Source organism: Vulpes lagopus, chromosome 6 (assembly GCF_018345385.1).
Source record: "Vulpes lagopus strain Blue_001 chromosome 6, ASM1834538v1, whole genome shotgun sequence".
NCBI classification, from domain to species: Eukaryota; Metazoa; Chordata; class Mammalia; order Carnivora; family Canidae; genus Vulpes; species Vulpes lagopus.
Genome location: NC_054829.1, coordinates 97,731,725 through 97,750,585, shown reverse-complemented (window position 1 = coordinate 97,750,585; position 18,861 = coordinate 97,731,725). Strand labels below are relative to the sequence as shown.

General features: G+C 36.4%; 1 protein-coding gene across 3 annotated transcripts; it reads left to right on the top strand.

Moving 5' to 3' along the window:
- The first annotated feature begins 1,608 nt into the window (after positions 1 to 1,608).
- On the top strand, positions 1,609 to 15,466 carry LAMTOR3 (late endosomal/lysosomal adaptor, MAPK and MTOR activator 3). 3 transcript variants are annotated; one of them, XM_041759842.1, is made up of 7 exons: positions 1,609 to 1,747; positions 2,047 to 2,092; positions 4,633 to 4,667; positions 9,022 to 9,080; positions 11,424 to 11,557; positions 12,625 to 12,688; positions 14,889 to 15,466. In XM_041759842.1, the coding sequence occupies exons 2-7, from the start codon at positions 2,084 to 2,086 to the stop codon at positions 14,960 to 14,962; spliced, it is 375 nt and encodes a 124-aa protein (XP_041615776.1). In that variant the 5' UTR covers positions 1,609 to 1,747; positions 2,047 to 2,083; the 3' UTR covers positions 14,963 to 15,466. The 3 variants fall into 3 exon arrangements, with proteins under 3 accessions (XP_041615776.1, XP_041615777.1, XP_041615778.1); XM_041759843.1 differs by having other exon boundaries at positions 1,629 to 1,861; XM_041759844.1 differs by having other exon boundaries at positions 1,637 to 1,780.
- Positions 15,467 to 18,861: the final 3,395 nt, after the last annotated feature.

The following is an 18,861-nucleotide window of genomic DNA, read 5'->3' as shown; positions in this document are numbered from 1 at the left end:
TATCCAACAACCCAGAAGCAGCTGAAAATGTGAACCTAGAATTCTGAGGAAAGGTGTAGACTTGGGACTCACATTCTCAGGAAAATGTGAAAAGAGAAATACAGAAACCAAAGACAAGCTTTAAATGCCATCATCTAAAGAATTAGGAAGCAAACTAGACTGGGTGAGGACTGAAAATAAGTAATGCAGCATCCCAGAAGCTAAGAAGTCAAAGGGTTTAATTCAAATGAGAAAAAGGACGTGAACTTCAAAATGTGAGTTGCTATGGAACTGTCAAGTTCACTTGTAATAATTTGGTCATTTTTAACAGTTTAAACAGCTCTGTAGTTTACCATTTCATCTTCTCAAGGATAACCAGGAAATCAGTGTCCACCATGTCTTGGGCTAGATTTAATTCCTATCGCCCTCGGACTTTTAGGGATTGGGAGCTGAAGATGAGGAGTCCTCAAGTTCCCATAGCCTTCGTTTTCTTACCACCAATTGTAGGTTTTTGTTACATGTGCAAACGAGCACCAAACAAAATACTGTTACTCCTTAGAAGTCACAGCCTCCTAAAACACGAGCCAAGGACAGGTTATCCAGTATCTGCACAAGTTGAGTTGCACAACTGTGAAAACTCCAGGAGGCCCAAGGCTCCTCTATTCAATCTAGACAGGCCCCTGCAGAGCACTCTTGAAAAAGCCAAGGCAGAGGCGGACATTGGGATCAGAAACCTATGAACGCGGGACCTCTTTTCTTTTTTCTTTTCTTTTCTTTTCTTTTCTTTTCTTTTCTTTCTTTCTTTCTTTCTTTCTTTCTTTCTTTCTTTCTTTCTTTCCTTTCTTTCTTTCTTTTTCTCTTTCTTTCCTTTTTCTTTCTTCTCTTTTTCTTTCCTTCCTTCCTTTTCTTTCTTTCCTTTCTTTCCTTTTCTTTTTCTTTTCTTTCTTTCTTTCCTTTTCTTTCTTTCTTTCCTTTTCTTTTCTTCTTTCTTTCTTTCCTTTTCTTTCTTTCTTTCTTTCTTTCTTTCTTTCTTTCTTTCTTTCTTTCTTTCTTTCTTTCTTTCTTTCTTTCTTTCTTCTTTCTTTCTTTCTTTTTTTCTTTCTTTCTTTTCTTTCTCTTTCTTTCCTTTTCTTTCTTTCTTTCCTTCTTTCAGATTTTATTTTTAAGTACCGTCTTCAGCCAGTGGGGCTAGAACTCAGCACCCCGCGATCAAGTCATATGCTCATTGACTCAGCCAGCCAGGCGTCCCGGGAACCAGGGACTTTAGGGCACAGGCAATCCTGCGTGCCGCTCAGCCTGTAAACAACACCCCTTCAAACTTCTTCATCTGAAGATGAAAAAAGTCTTAAGATAACGGACCTTGAGAAACTAATGAAATGTATGCACCCTCCCCACACAACAACGTCCTCTTGCATACTTTTCCCGGGGCTCTTTAGGAGCCCGACGGTTTCCAGCGAAGCCGGCATCCACCAGCGAGCCCGCCCCCCGTCCTTAAGTCTTGCGCAGGCGCAGGGAGCGCCCGCAGAGGGGCGGGGCGGGGCCGGGAGGGGAGAGGCGGGGCGTGCCCGACGCCAAAGGCCCTCGCACCTCCCCGGAAATGCCGTGTCTCGGGCCTCGGAGACAGAGAACTGCTTCCGGGAGCGCGGAGGAGGTCACAAGTCATGTGACGACGGCTTCCCGAGGAGACTTGTCTTTGAAACTGCCCCTGAAGTTACGGCGGAGAGAGCACCGCAGCCCAGAAAGCCAGTAACTCGAGCCGCTTCGCTCGGTATACAGCCGGGGCCCGCAGGGGGCGCGAGCGGTGAGACGGAGAGGGAGAGGACTGGCCTTCCCCTCTCCTTTGGGCCTACATGTCGGCGACTGGAGGGTGGAGTGGGCTGAGGTAGGGCATCCCAGCTTCCTTCTGGCTCTTTGGGAACTCCCACTTCGCTTGGGCTTCCCTGGTGCGAGTCTTAGAGCCACGGATCCTTGCCCGGCCGCCCGGCCGTGATGAGAGCCGACTCCGCTTATTAGGCTGGAGGTGAGAAGAAGTCTTGAGGGGAGAATCACCAGGAGTTTCTCTTCCAGGAGTGGAGATTGATCCTGCGGAAGAAAGGGGTTCGTCATGGCGGATGTGAGTTAACGCACCCACACAAGAGGAAGCGGGGAGGGTGGGGAGTTTGCTGGAGGCCTACTGCGCGGGGAGAGGCAGAGTGTCCCGAGCAGAAATGTGTTTACGTTTAACCCGCCCACCGCCATGTATTTTCTGTAGACTCCGGAGTGAGTGACTAATATGAAGAGATGTTGTGGGTCCTGAGTTTCTGCCCACAGTGAGGGTGGAGGACGCTAAGGTGTCTGAGGTGGAGAAAATTGTACTTGCCACTCCCCAGTCCAGCGGGCGTAAGAGAGGCTCTGAACACCATTTGAATTTCTAAATGGTATTTGGCGGCTTTGTGAATCTACTTTTTCCCAGTAAAGTGGTCATGATGTGTCTCTAGATTCACTGGAGGCAATTTGAGATGATTTCTGACTGATAACCTCTTTAGCGCAGCAACAAAACCCAAATTCGAAGTTTAGGAAACTTGATTGTACCAGTTACTAGGAACAACAGGGAATTAATACTACGAATCTTTATATTTTACATCCTGTTACTATTTTACTTCTGTACATGCTGGGCATTCCTCGAAACACTGAACGTATGTAATTCTTACAACTTTCAGGAAGTAGGCACTGTTACTATCCTTGTGTTCTAGATGAGGATGCCAAGGCATAGAAAGATGAAGTAACTTGCCTCAGGTTACACGGCTGGTAAGTTGTAGAGTCCAGGTACCAAGCCAGACAGTCTGACTCCAGAGTTTATGCTCTTAACCGCTAGGTTAAATGGTCATTAAACATTAATATGAATGTGATTTTTTTTTTCTTTTTGGTTGCAAGATTATGTGTTTGAATATTTCGGAACTTTGTATGCCTTTACATACAGACACTTCATTTTTTGGGGTGTTTGTCATTATGTTCTTGAGACCTTATTCTCCAGTCATCGTCAAATCACTATATATCTATTGAGCATCACCTTGCAAAAGTTGTTGCAATAAGGGCTGTGGGTGAAATAACAATTAAGGTATAATTCCTCTCTTTAAGGGTTTTTAAATTTCTTTTTAAGGTATAGTAAGCAGGTGATCATAAATGTATATACATTATTGTGTGAAAATTCGAAGAAGAGAGGTATTACATCTGGTTTGTATTAGGAAAGCTTATTTGGAGTATTTGGTGGTTGAGATTAGCTCTAAATAAGTAGCATTTTTTCTTAAAATTCTTTAATAAAGAATTATTATTAAAATGAATAGTATAAGCAAAGTTTGAGAGATGGGAAAGGGAAAGAGATGTGTGTGGAGGAGCTGTGAGTTGTCCACTTTTGCTGGGGCTGAGGTTATGAGGGTGTGGTAGGAAGCAAGACTGTAAAATTAGGTGTTGACCATATTGTAGAGAGGCTCAAATATTAAAAGAATTTGTAGAGAATTTTTTAAACAGTGGAGAGCTACTCAGATGTTGGTTCTCAGCCTTGGCTGCACACAGAATCATCTGGCACCTCTAACCCAGGTGAAAAAGTATAATAATATGGCTACTAGCATTGTGTAGAATTGTATGGGATAGAAATGGGAGACCAGCATACCAGTTAGGCTAGCACAAGTCATAAATAAAAAAGTGAACCTGAATTATAATGTCAGTTGAAAAGGAGAAGAAGAGATCATTTTAAAAACATTTGACATCACAAATCATTTAGAAATGTTAAAGGTGATGTTATTAGGGTTAAATGTTACTCTGTGTCTCAGACCTGAATAATGGGATTGGTAGTGCCATTAGTGGAAACAATAAGAGATTGAGGAAATCTATATTTCACAAGAAATGTTGTGAGTTGTATTTTAATATGTGTGTTTAAGATAAGAGCAGAGGTAAGATGGTAATGATAACATGAAATAAAATGAACATTCAGGTTTGGAGAATAGTAGGGATTAGAGGTTCAAAACAACAGATACCTGATTTACCTAGGTAGACCTCATAATTGATACCTAAATTGTCAGTGAAATTCACCAGGTGAGAAAGTGTAAGGAGAGGAAATAAAATAGTGTTTAATTTCTTTAGTCCCAGCTCTCTTCCATGCTTAACACTTGACACACATTGTCATTTACTGTAGTCTTGAAAACAAATGGAGTTTCAGAGAAGAGTTTACCCATGATTGTTAAAGTGACATTAGAAGGTTTATCTGTGGACACAGAAAGATGTTTATAATACATTCTCAAGTGAACAAGACAGTGGCCACAGGATGTAAAATAGTATGAAAAATATGATCTAATTTTACAGCTAATATGTATTTGCTATATTTTTGTCCAGGCAGGCTAATTAGTTTACATACATCTTCTCAACAAATTTTAACAACAGTCTTATGACATAGGTTCTGTGATTTATCCTTTCTCAACAAATAATGAAACTGGAGCTTAGAGAAAAAGGCTAATAAATAACTTGTTCCAAGTCACACAGCTAGTATCAAAATCAGAAAGAAAACACAAGAAAGATTATGAGTGACAATTTAAAGTACCTGAAATGTGGGTGGGACAGTAACTAGAGAACCAGTCCAAGGCATATTATTATAATGTGATTTCTTATATTCTCTTTCAGGACCTAAAGCGATTCCTGTATAAAAAATTACCAAGGTAAAAAATTACTAATTTGTTATTAAACAAATTCTGCATAATATATGTTGATTTTATGTAACATTTCGTTTCTGTATATTATAGACTAGTATGTGTATATTATGCTGCTGTTTAGCATTTTCACATATTTGACATTAGCACAAGAAATATCCTTTGAATTTGCAGATAAATAATACGAGGCTTAGAGAAGTTATGTGACTTGTCTGAAGTTAAACAGCTCATGAATGCCAGAGGGCTAGAAGTTAGATTTCTTGCCACTTGAGAGTTCTTTCAAATATACTGTCAGCAGTTTACTGGATTATACTTTGAAGTAGTTAGAGCAGTTTTAAGGGGAAAAACCCTAAGAACATGCCTTTCCTCTAGTATCATTTTTAAGACCTAATTGCTGAGTCTGCATAACCCAAAAATGCTGGATATAGACAGCATTCATACTTGGAAAAATCACAAAGTTTTCTTTTGCCTGCACCCAGTCCATTTGATGCACCAGTATCAATTAGGTTCTGTGTGGAAGACAGCAAACTTCCTTTTAGATATTTTTGTGGTTCAAAGGACTTTGTCACTTTAGTTGTATTAAAATTCACATTTAGCTTAGTGTAAAGTAATACCTGAGAGTTAATATGAGAAAGAGAATACAACTTAAAACATCCATTTTTATATTTCAGCATTACTGAATGACCTTTGAGGTGTAAAAGTGAGATCCCTTTTTTTTTTTTTACACTTTTTTAAGAATTCTCCAAATGTGTGAATTTTAAAAGATTTTGGATGTCAATTTATTTCTGTAGGTAGGTTAAAAAAAAATATTCTCTTGTTTGGATTTTTGCGTGAATTGTTTGCCGTGGTTTGCCTATTGACTTGTGCCTTTACCCTGGCTGCAACCAGTAGAAATTAATGACCGTGTCTCCTGGGTTTGATTTACGTATATTTTTCTATATTCAGGAAGAACATACTATTGAACTGTTAAGTAACTGTTACTTCTGGTTTCATGTTAATGTAGTACTTGAATTCATTTTTACTCTCTTCCTTCTAGTACTTGCAAAACTAGAGCACTGATTCTGTTCTTAACATGATGAGCAGGCTTTGCTCCATAGTTCAGGGCCATAAAAATGACTGTATAAGCCGAAACCGTCCAAAGCAATTTTAGTAATCCCTGGGGAAAATGACAGTTGTTTTGTGACCTTTAAAGAATTTGTCAAAACATTAAAACCTTTTGTTGGTTCTGTTTGAAGGGATGGAAACAAATGCTAAAACCAATATTTGTTTAATACACCACAATTTAAAAACAGTGGAAATACTGAGTATTACAGTGTTAGTTTCTTTGTAGAAAACTTCTCAAGTGTGGTTTGAACAGTGCCTCCTTCTTTGCATATATAGTAAAATATATGAAAGGTAAAACCTTAAGATAAGGAGCAGGCATCTTTTCTGTGCCTTGGCAAATTGGCATACTCCTCTCTAAATGTGGATCAGCTTCCACCATTTTGTCCTTTGTACTGTTGATGTTCGAAGCTTTTTGCCAGCATCACTTCCTCTGGGAGATTTTCATCCTTTTCATCATAGCCCACTTTCGTAAATTCTGTCAGTGAGTGCACTTTCACGAAGCTCCTCTAACTGCACGTCTTGTGCACAACAGTAAAAATGTCAGCATTCTTTTGGCCAGTTATCTCATCTATGAGTGCTTACTTTCTATTTGAATTTCACTTCCAGCATTGTCACCTTTACTTCCTTTGCTGTATTTCATCTTTATTAGCCAGTTCCCTATTTCAGTTCTGTTTTTCTTTTTAATGTCATGTGCTTTTTCATTGGAAGACAAGGAGATAATAATACTCCATGCTTTACTGTCCCTGCATAAACTAAGTAACAGATGCTCAGTGACCAGTCACCGACACACTTTGAAAGAAGTGATGGGACAGTGTGCATCTGTCATTTACAAAGTTATTCACATAGTGATTTGTGTGAAGAGTTAGTGAGTTTGTATTGTATGCCGTTACTCACTTAATACACCGTACTTCCTGAAATTTGAGCCATCCTGTCAGGGAGAGTGGAGTTATTTAATTCAGCTGTGGTAACTATAGTCCATATTGGAACTGTACAAAATGAAGGCTTTCTGTACTTAGGCTTTCTGTATCTGCCTCGTTGGAGGTTTAGCATATTGAAAGGATGGTAAAATTGACCAGTAGGGTTGGAAAGATACCACACTGGCAACAAAATATAGGAGCAGAAGCCTAGTTGATATTTGTAAAAAGAGTATTTGTAAGAGTGTGATGAAAATCTTTCTATAGTAGAAGAAAGGGATTAGGACCATAGGTTTGGTTTGGTTTGGTTTTCCCCCACCACACAGTTCCCCTCTTGAAGGCACCCATTACCCTCGAAGTTAATTTACGCACCTAGAAACAAGCAGGTAAATAAGCACACATATTTATACATATACACATAGGTCTTGGTTGAGGCTATTAGGACAAAGTGTACCATAGATTGGATTTCCTATAAATAAGTGAAATTCTCACAGTTGTGGAGGCTGGAAGTCCAAGATCGAGGTGCCAGCATGGTTGGATTCTGGTGAAGGCTGCTTTCTGACTTGCAGATTATAGACTTCACCTATCTCCATATGGTAGAAGGAGGGCTAGCTAGTCTCTAGCCTTAAGTAACGGCACTATTCCCATTCTGAGGGCTCCACCCCATATCCTAATTGCCTCCCAAAGGCCCCACCTCTAAATACCATCACATTGGGATTAGGATTTCAACATACGAATTTTGGGGGTGACAAACATTTAGTCCATTGCAACAATACATATGTGTGCCTACCCTTGTTATTATATAAATTTTGTTTCCTGTACACGCACTATGCAATACTATGTTTTTTCACTTAACAATATACCTTTGAGATCAGTCCTTCCCAGTACATAACAAAAAACTATTTTTAATGGCTGTAAAGTATTCCATTGTATACGTGTGTCATAATTTATTGATCTTGTCTTTCTTAATAGTTAGGTTTTCTTCCTATTTCAAGTGATGTTGCTGTTGATAACTGTACAAAATTGTTTCTGTGTGCACATGTATCTGTAGAATATACTTTTATTTAACTAGTTTTTAAGAAGAATTTCTTTTATACATTAACCTTACAGAGAAAAAAAAAACCATGCAGAGCACATTTTAATCTGTAGATAATTCCAGAATTGAATGATCATGAAAAGTAATACCAGTAAATGTTTATACATGGTTATTTCATCGTTCTTACTTTTAATGTGAAGTTCATAAGTGATAGTGTTTATAACATTTTCTCAAATTTTAATAACACTTCTCTGACTTAAAAGTTTTTGCCACTGGGATCTTTAAAGTTTAATTTCAGATTCTTAATATGACAATTCCTATTTCTAACTCAAAACATTAAGGTTAACAAAGAATGATCTGGGTTATAGTTAGCATTGAACATATTTCTGAGTAGCAGTCCTGGATATTACAAGATTATGGGGCTGAAAGTGTGAGAATGTTTTCCCATTCTAATTTTTAACACTTAAGTTTTGTGCTCTTGGAATTCTCTAAAGAGTTAATACATAAACTGCCTAATAAATTGTCAGTGTGTGCAGATGACATTCTGATGGCAATTAGTAATAATTAATATTTGTGAATTTTAACTATCAGATTCTACTTTACATGGATTATTTTATTAAATTTTACAATAGCTACATAAGTAGTTATTCCCATTTCATATTTTTAACAGGGGCTTACAGAGGTTTCATAACTAGCTCAGGGTGGTTTAAATAGTAAATGTAGGAGAGCCTAGACTGGATTATACAGTTACAGTTTTGATGATTCCACTTACTGCTTATTAGGCATAACTGAAAAGGTTGCTACCAGACAGACCTTCATTCTTTCCAACCTGTTCCTTCAGCCTAGAGCAGTCTTTCTGTCAGTCTTCTCCTGACCAGTGCCATAACACCTCAGCTTAACTATCACTGCCTTCCCTGACCCACTTGTCTAAATCACCCCCCTCTTCTAGGTTCTCATACCCCACAGATATCTTTATGGCACTTAATACCATTGTCACTATAGCTACTGCTGATGATAACCTGTCATACTTTCATAAATAATGGAAAGATAATTAGCCATTTTAATGGAGAATTATCTGTGTTTTAGATCTTTATCAATAGCATAAATTGGTAAAGATTATAAGCATGGCAGTAATAGGCATGGTTATTCAATTTCTGGAAGTTTTGGCAGAAATTTAGGAACTTACGAGGTCAGCAACTGAGTTGACAGTTTTTCAGAAATATACTTGAAAATCCCCGTAATGACTTTAAGGTACATATTTTGAGAAAATGAAATGCTTCATAATATTTTAACTTTTTTTTCTTTCTAGTGTTGAAGGGCTCCATGCTATTGTTGTGTCAGATAGAGATGGAGTCCCCGTTATTAAAGGTAAAAACTGAGCCACCTGCATGTCAGTGTCATGTTTGCTTTTTTTTTTTTTTTTTTTTTAAATTTTATTTATTTATTCATGAAAGACACAGGGAGAGGGAGAGGCAGGCTCCCTGCAGAGATCCTGATGCAGGACTCAATCCCAGGACCCCAGGATCACAACCTGAGCCACAGGCAGATGCTCAACCACTGAGCCACCCAAGTGCACCTCATGTTTGCTTTTGAATAAAAACATACTTATGTCTGAGTAGGGCAGAAGGTAAGCATATAAAAGCTATTTCAGTAAATTCAGGCGATGGTCTCAGTTTAGGGGGAGATGTTTGCTTTTGTATGTTGAAGGCTGGGTTGGAGTTTATAACTTATTACATTTTGAATGGATTGTGTCACCATCAAGAGTTTAAGCATGGGTTTATCACAAGCCTGATTTTGCATTAAAGATATTAGTGGTATAATGTAAACATTAGTAAATAGTGCTCAGACTAAGCATGTATGCAGCTGTATATATTATACACACACATTTCCCTAACGTATAATTTTTGATCAGTACTGCTGGTGGTTGTGGTATAAACTTCCATACATTTGAATTCACATATATTGTTTTTTTGTTGTTGTTGAGTCTCTGTTAATTTTCTCCTTTCCTAGAAATAAGATATTTTTTAAACTGTTAACTTCACAATTACTTTAATTAATTAGACTCTAACAAGACTTTCTCGCCTAAAGAAGAGCTTGTTAACCTAAAAACTAATTTTTTTTCTTTGATTTTCAGCCTTTTTTTTTTTTTTTTTTTTTTTTTTTTTTTTTTTTTTAGGTTTTATTTATTTACTTATTTGAGAGAAAGAGCACTAGGCATGAGAGCAGTGTAGAGGAGCAGAGGGGGAAGGAGAGGGACAAACAGACTCTGGCCAGAACCAGGAGCCTGACATGGGGCTCAATCTCATGGCCATGAGATCATAACCTGAGCTGAAATCAAGTCAGTCACTTAACTGACTGAGCCACCCAGACGCCCCTCAGCTTTTTAAAATATATATGATGTCACTGTGTCAGTGTGTATTAAGACTATTTTTACTACTTGTTTCTTAATATGTCATCACATGGATGTTCCTAGTTCTTTAGGGATGCTGTAATAGATTTACCAAAGAAAGATTAAGTAATGTTCTTTACATTTAATTTATTTTCCACCTGAGGTTATCATCTGTGTCAGATAATTTTAGACTTTAGAATTCAGAGAAAGTTTAGAAATCACCTAATTTAGTTCTTTCTTTTTGTAAACAAAGATGGTCAAGTGCAAAAAGTACATCGTTAGTGCAGAGTTACAAGTGAGTCAGTGACAAGATAGTAATAGAACCAATTATCTTCTGTTGTGTGGTTCAGTGTGCATTCTAAGCCACCATACCATGGGCAAGTAAGTCACCTGCCTTTTCACCTTTTCTCAGTTCTGGTAATGAGGGCTTTGAACAAAATCAAAATAATGTTGGAGATTTCCCAGCTCTAATGTTCTTTCTTAGGATCTCTGTATTAAGGCCTTAAGCTCTGCACTTATTGGTAGAACTAACTCCATTCAGGCCTTTTTTTTTTCTTTTTTTTTTTTAAATATTCCTGGCAAATGCTCTTTATTGGTTATGGTCGCCTTGACTTATTTTCTTCTTCATTAGAACAATTTTCTTTTCTTTTCTTTTTTTTTTTTTTTTAATTTTTATTTATTCATGATAGTCACACAGAGAGAGAGAGAGAGAGACAGAGGCAGAGACACAGGCAGAGGGAGAAGCAGGCTCCGTGCACCTGGAGCCCGACGTGGGATTCGATCCCGGGTCTCCAGGATCGCGCCCTGAGCCAAAGGCAGGCGCCAAACCGCTCTGCTACCCAGGGATCCCCATTCAGGCCTTTTAATGAGTGAAAGAAACTTAAAACAAATGGCCAGCTGCAAAATTATTAAATATCTTCAAGTGATATGTTATAGGTTTTATGAGAGCAAAGGTTTTCTGGAAGCTTTTTTCATTATTATATTCTAACTTGGCTCTCAGTTAACCAGAACATTTAGTTTATTAAATGTACTGATTAATTTGTGTTTTAAAGTAGATATTAAGAAAATATATACATTTAGAATTCTTTAAAAAAAAATTACGAGAATCAGTATTTCCTCCCTTAGTTATGATCAGTTTTTCATTGAGCAGTTTTTCTCACCAAAATGGATGAGACCCAATTATTGATATGATCTTCAGTATTGTGAAGCATAGTACCTCTTGTGCTCAATATTTTCACTGATTTATGTTTTTTAAAAAAAGTACGATAAACTTCTATCATATCCACTGCATTGATTTTTATTTAAATCATTTGTATTTCCAGTGGCCAATGATAATGCTCCAGAGCATGCTTTGAGACCTGGTTTCTTATCTACTTTTGCCCTTGCAACAGACCAAGGGAGCAAACTTGGTCTTTCAAAAAATAAAAGTATCATCTGTTACTATAACACCTACCAGGTAGGTTCATAATAATTGAATGGTTTGCTGCTTTCACCTATTATTATAATAGTCTTCTATATAGAATAACTTATGTTATTCTAAATTTTAGTTTTGAAGTGTGGATGGCATTTTAAAATATTAGCCTTCAAAGTTGTGTTGAATTGTAGTAATTGTCTTCACATTTTATTCCAGTATACCAGGAATTAATTAATATGGAAAAGTGATTAAAAGATTTATTAATAAAGTGCATTATCCTAAAAAGAGAAGTCAGGTCACTCTTACCTCCAGTAGATGGTGCCCTTAGCTTAACAAATATGATTTCTCAAATGACACACTTATTTTGTTGTTGTGACAAATAAAAAGTTCCCTTTGATGGTCACATAAGTTACTAAAATTTGTTATTGCTGCTAATTCCTTCATTTGGTTTAAAGATATATATAAGTGAGGTTATTATGAGAGAATTTAATTGCTACATACCTCTTGATGTGTAGCTGCATTTTTTTTGTTTAGAATAAATTAATAGCTTCTGCTTTAGAGCTGTGTTTCCCAGAATTTGATTCATGTACTGCTGATGTTACACAAGTGACATTTTTTATTTTAAAAAATAAATACACATATTCTCATGTGTATTGGGCAAAAGATAACAACCCCTTTTGACCTTTAATTTTACTAATAAAGATTAGTTTGAAACTAACTTTTTTAAAGTGATAGTTGAAGTTAAATTTAAATAGTGTTACAGGAAGCAGGAAAATCATCAAGATATAACTACTTGAATGAGAAATACTGACTTTAGCCATGTAATCAAATATTTCCGGAGTCCCTGCCACGTAATAATTGACACACTGCTAGGCTTTGGAGCTAGAGAAAGGAAGATGACATAGTCCTGCCTTCAAATCTATGCAGGTTGAATAATGATAATGTCTCTAAGAGATACTCTGTCTGTTGTACAGAAATACTTATTTTCAGCTCTTTCATATTACATGATGCTAGGTAGTATATTACACATTGGCCATTTAAATAAAAGTTTTGAAAAATTAAGATATTTCATTTGAGTGACATTTACTTAGATCTTACTTTCTTTTTAGGTGGTTCAATTCAATCGTTTACCTTTGGTGGTGAGTTTCATAGCCAGCAGCAATGCCAATACAGGTGTGTTTTAACTACCTTAAATACAGCTTTTAATTTCTTGTAATACCATATCTGAGCAGTATAATATGACAGAAATAGTAGATTTAGAGTCAGCAAAGCTGAATTAATGGCCCAACTCCACCATCTATCCCTTGGTCTCCAGAAAAGTAACTTCTCTCGATTCTGTTTTTCCTAGCTGTATAATGGAGCTAATACCTACTTTCTTTGTCTGATGGGGTTATTTTCTAGTTCAAATGAACATTGTATGGGTAAGTGATCTTTTAAGAGAGAAAGGAAAATTAAATTATCTTCAGCATTGGAATGCTACATTTTGCTCACATTTGAAACAACTTAAGAAAATAGAGTGGAAAAGATAACCAAACACATAAAATGGTCAAGGATGAGTTCAATTCCATGTAGACCAATCTATTAGAGATTGTTAAATCTTGAATGATATTGGGCAAAATTAATGTGATTTAGATTTTAAGAGTCTGGACTAGGATGAACATATATGTGTTCTTTCTAAGGGCCAAAGATTTTGAGAACACACACCACCAGGAAGCTGTACTTTCTATAGCAGATCATAGGATCCCATTATATTCAGTGACCTTGACCAGATATTTATGTTTAAAATAATGACTGTATTCTGTAGTTTACATACTATACTTCCTTTTGGATAAAGTGGGATTTTTTTTTTAAAGTATTGTCTCCTTTAGATTTGACTGCTATTTAGAACTGTTATACATTCTTCTTTCTGCTTTTTTCTTTCCAAGTTGTTTGAGCATATTCTGTTTCCAGCTGTGTCACTGAAACTTGTCTTTAGATGTCTAGTTTTTAAAATGAGGGGTTTAGAATTGATGATCTAGAAGGTCTCTTCCATTTTTAAATGTTTCAAAGCTGTAAAATAGTATATGTGAAAATACTTTGTAAATTATATAGGATAGTTGTGTTGTTGATATTTAAAGTATATTAAATATCAGTTGTGATCAGTCACCATCATATACTGAGTCATCAGTCGTTACAAATTTTGATAATGTACGGAATTATATTTTAGTACCTAGAACATTTTTTTAAAATGTTTTCTTTCACTCTGTGGTATGTATGTATGTAAGAGAGAGAAGGAGAGAGCAGATTGGGGCGGGGCGGGGAGAGGGAGAAGCAGACTCCCAGCTGAGAAGGGAGCCTGAGGTGGGACTTGATTCCAGGACCCCTGGATCATGACTTGGCCAGGGGCAGTTGCCCAACTGACTGAGCCACCCAGGCACCCCATCTAGAACATTTTGAGAATCCCAGATGCTTTTAATAATCTGTGAAATAGAGGAAGATCTTGAGCATAAAGCAAACAGTTTCTAAGATATTTAAGGTAAATAACTTTTTACTCTGACAAACTAAGGAAAAGCTAGATAGGCTAATTTCTAGACTACATTGTCTCCCAGATTCAACACTAAATTTGCAACATGGAAGTGTATGTTTTACATTCATCTTTAAAATTAATTTTTTCAATTGAAACACCCATTTACACTTTAGCATTACTGAATTTATAAAATAGTTTTCTAATATTTCTTTATTCAAGGTTGAAGCAACCTGTTTACTTGTATTTTGATAAAATCTGTTAGAATCTGTTCAGGAAAAAAAGTGTACCTTTTTATTTTTTTAAATTTATTTTTTTATTTTTTAAAAGATTTTATTTACTCATGAGAGACACAGAGAAAGAGAGAAAGAAAGAGAGAGAGGCAGAGACACAGGCAGAGGGAGAAGCAGACTCCATGCAGGGAGCCCGATGTAGGACTCGATCCCAGGACCCCAGGATCACGCCCTGGGCCAAAGGCAGACACTAAACCACTGAGCCACCCAGGGATCCCCCAAAAGTGTACCTTTTTAAGTAAAAATCTTGTATCATTTTTGATCAGTACAGATTTTAAAACAATAAAGTATAAATTATTCTTTTCAAAACTCTTAACAAAATTGCAGTACATATAATTTATATCTTCTAATACATATGAATATTTTTTAAATTTATTTACTTTAATAATGAAAATAAACTTCATAATGAAAAGAGGTTTTGATTAGTTAGAATTATAGTATTTTGCTTTATTTATGGGGAATAAACTAGATCTTGTTTGCTTTTTAGTAATTAAATTTTGACAGTAGGAAATCTAAGTCAAAGACTTTTTCAGGAATATTTTTCTGATGTTCTAATTTTCTTATCTCTCTGTTTTAGGACTCATTGTCAGCCTAGAAAAGGAACTTGCTCCGTTATTTGAAGAATTGAGACAAGTTGTGGAAGTTTCTTAATCTGGCTGTGATTTTGACGTAAACCTTTTCATCATAACAGACACAATATCAATCCAGCAATCTTTAGACCACAACAATACTTGTATCCATGTACTCAAGAAAGGGCCCCTTTTCCCACCTTACACTAAAGAAAGAGCCTATAGTTATAATTTATGGACAGATTGATTGTTATCTTTTCTTGTGTAGGGTCTTTTCTTGACTTAGTGAGATCTGGGGTTACCACAGAAACGGTTCATTACATCACAGCTCCCATGGAGTTAGTCCAGTCACAGATATGCATGAGATTCTATTCATTGGATCAGAATCAAAATGATACTTTGATCCATTTGAGCCATTAAGTGCTCCCTATTATATAATATGCCCAGGCCTGCAGAATGAAGCAGACCCTTTTTATTGTGAATAATAATGAGGACATATTTTTCTTTATATTGTTTTATTTCTTTGCATTGAGTGTGAGGAAGATAAATGGCTTAGTAAAAGTAATAAAATCAGTACAATCACTAACTTTTCTATGTATATATTATTTTGCAATGTAAGTGAATATTACTAATTGATTTGATTCTTTTCAGAGGGTGCTGCTCTTTAATGAAAATGATAGCTAATGGTTTTTTTCTCCACTCTGCTTTCTATAACCAATCAGTGTTTTAATGTTTGTGTGTTCTTTATAAAATTTAGAAGTAATTCATTATTGAATTCTGTTTCCAGAATTGGTGTGTATGTAAACATAGTAGTACAGCCATTTTTTTTTTCATACATGAGTATAAATAAAATAGTATTTTTTAAAGTATAGTTTGAGCACTAAATAGGTTTCTTTTCTGGCTTCTTTCAAAAGTTTAAAGAATATAATTAACTGAATTCATTTTCAACTACATGAATAAGCAGTGAGTTTTGCTTACAGTTGTTGGTTTGGAGACTGTTGTACCTAGTGTTAATTGGAAAGTAAACCTCATCCATGAGCCTAATTTACTTTCTTTGAAAGAAGTATCTTGGTTCTAGAATATGCCCTTTATATTCAGGAAGGCAGTCCACCATTCAGAGTTAGTTTCTTTGGGTTCTTTGACAGAGTTTGTCACTGGTAGAGTTCAGTACACATGCATTGAGCACCTGTTGTGTGCCATGCACCAGAGCTACCACATTGCAGAATTCTAAGAAGTACAATTCATATCATATTTCTGTGCTCCAGAGGTACCTTTCATGTGGAATGTGTGAATGCTGTCCCTGGAGTTGTGCAGTGAGTAGTCAGCACTGTGCCTGCTTGCCTTTTCTCCCCTATCTCTCTCCTCCCTCCCTCCTTTTCTTCCCCTCTCCCTGCTTTTATACAAACATGAAAGTAAGTTATGGTACCTTCTTTTGAAGAACTTACAGCTCTGTAAATAAAAACAGGCATAGGATATAGTGATACAGCTATCCAGGATGCTGTAGAAACCCAGAGGTGGAGGGATTTATGTTGGGCAAGAGCAGTAGCCTTTATGTGGAATAGAAGCAGGAGACATGTTTGATCTGCAGGGAGCTATCAATAGTTCATGAAACCTAATAAAGCATTGAATGTGCACATTATAATATAGAAGTACCCCAAAATAAAATCAAATCTAGAATTCCCATTATCTGGGATTATTACTGAATAGCGTACCGGAGATTGTTGCTAATGCAATGCAGAACATTAACTTCAGATGATAATATATGCCTAAAAATCCCAAGAAAGGAAACTATAATAAATGGAGATACTTTTAATCCTCCCATGGTGAATATTAATATTACTATTAAAATTTCTGTTTGAAAGAGATAAATTGTTCTATAGCTTACCTGTAAAAGTAAATAGGTGAAAATCAGAAATGTTTGAAAAGGTTATATAAAACTAGATGAACTAGTTTTAAAAAGTAGTATAAACTTGATTAGGTACACAATTAAGTGGGTCAATGGAACAGAAAAACCCAGAAACAGACTTTACTATGGACATATGAGGACTTAAAACATTATGAGGATGACATAAGCCAGTGGGAAAAGGATTATTCAATAAAGTAGGACAGGCATTTTTTATGCCTTTCTGGTAGAAGTGTATATCTTGTATACCCTTTATATAGGACTCTGTGGCAGTCTCTGTGAAACTTCCAAATGCACATAACCTTTGGCCTCATGTATTAGAATTCTCCAGAGAATTAGAACCAGTAGGATACACATTTTTTATTATGTATAAATATATATTATAAATGTTACACAAATATAAAACACTTAGGAGGAATTGGCACTCATAATTCTGGAAGCTGAGTACTATGGTCTGCCATCTGCCAAGATGGAGAACCAGGGGAGCCAATGATATAAATCCCACTGAAGGCAGAAGACAAGTTAACATGTGTTAACCCAAGAGTGAGGCAAACAGGGCAAATTCCTTCCAATTTTGTTTTATTCATACTTTCAATGGATTGGGTAATGCCTGCTCCCACAGCACAAGGCAATCCACTTAGTCCACAGGTTGAATGATGGAACATCATCATAGACAAGAAATAATGTTTATTTGGGCACCCTGTGGCCAGTCAAGTAGATTAAAAAAATTACCACACCCAGCAATTCCACTTCTAGAAATGTCTACTGATGGAAATGGACATGTACAAAACTATGTGTTTGTAGGTATATTCATTGCAACTTGGTGATAACCGAAAGAATGGATACAACCTAAATATCCCATCATAGATAGGGTAAGCCCTATTTTCTGGGCTTCTTAACAGTACCAGTTTATACCTGTTATTTTTTGTGTAATTATTAATGTTACTTCTTTCTCTTTTTAAAGATTTTATTTATTTTAGAGAAAAGAAGAAGGGGAAAGAATCCCAAACAGTCTCCCACAACCCTGACCTTAGCTAAACCAAGAGTGGGTTGCTCAACTGACTGAGCCACCCAGGTGCCCTTATTAATGCTCTTTTCAACTCTCAAGTGTCTCACTTTAGATAAATTATTAGTCACCCTAATCAGAGGATTAGTTAAATAAGTTACTACATTTGCCCAGTGGAAAAGAAAAGGGGAGAAGTGCTTTAGTTACTGAGATAGAAATCCAATATATGTTCAGTGAGAAAAGCATGGTGTGAAATTGCATGGTGTGCTGCAATTTATATATAAGAAATAAAAATACACTTGTATGTACATGTTTGTAACAGTAGGGAAGGACCTGGTAACACTTGTAGCCTCCAAGGAGTAGCGCTAGGTACCTGGGGAACAAGGGTCCCAGGAATGAACCTTTTCAGTGTACACTTCATTGGTTTTTGAATTTTTAACTTCAAAAATAATAAAATATTCCAGCAAGCAAAATTTTTAATAACATGGTTGATGCGGTATTTGGGGAAGAAAATTGTATTAAGGATTGCCAAAGAAACGGAAGCAGAATATATATGTATTAAATTAATTTCAAGGAATTGGCTTATGTGATTGCAGGAACTGGCTGTTCCAAAATCTGTAGGGTGGGCCAGAAGGCTGGATATCCTCAGGCAGTAGCTGAGACTGCAGTCTTCAGGCAGAAGACTTCAATTTCCTCACAGAAACCTCAGTTTTGCTCATAAGGCCGGCCTTTCAACTGGATGAAGCCTGCTCATATTATGGAGAATAATCTCTTCTATTTAAATTCCATGGATTCAGATGATGTTGATTTAAGCACATCTACAAAATACATAGCAACATGTAGATTCATGGTCTATTGAATAGGTACTATGGCCTTGCTAAGTTGACACCTAGAACTAACCTCGGACTACCCTTGTGGGCTTGGCATCATATCCATCTTCCTAAAGCATACTTACCTCTATTTCTGTCAAACCTCAAACAACTAACCTACATACAGAAAAGATGTTCACTTTCCCCAGAGGATGCAAAGTACTTGGGCGTTCATTCACTTTTTTCCTTCATATACTATATTT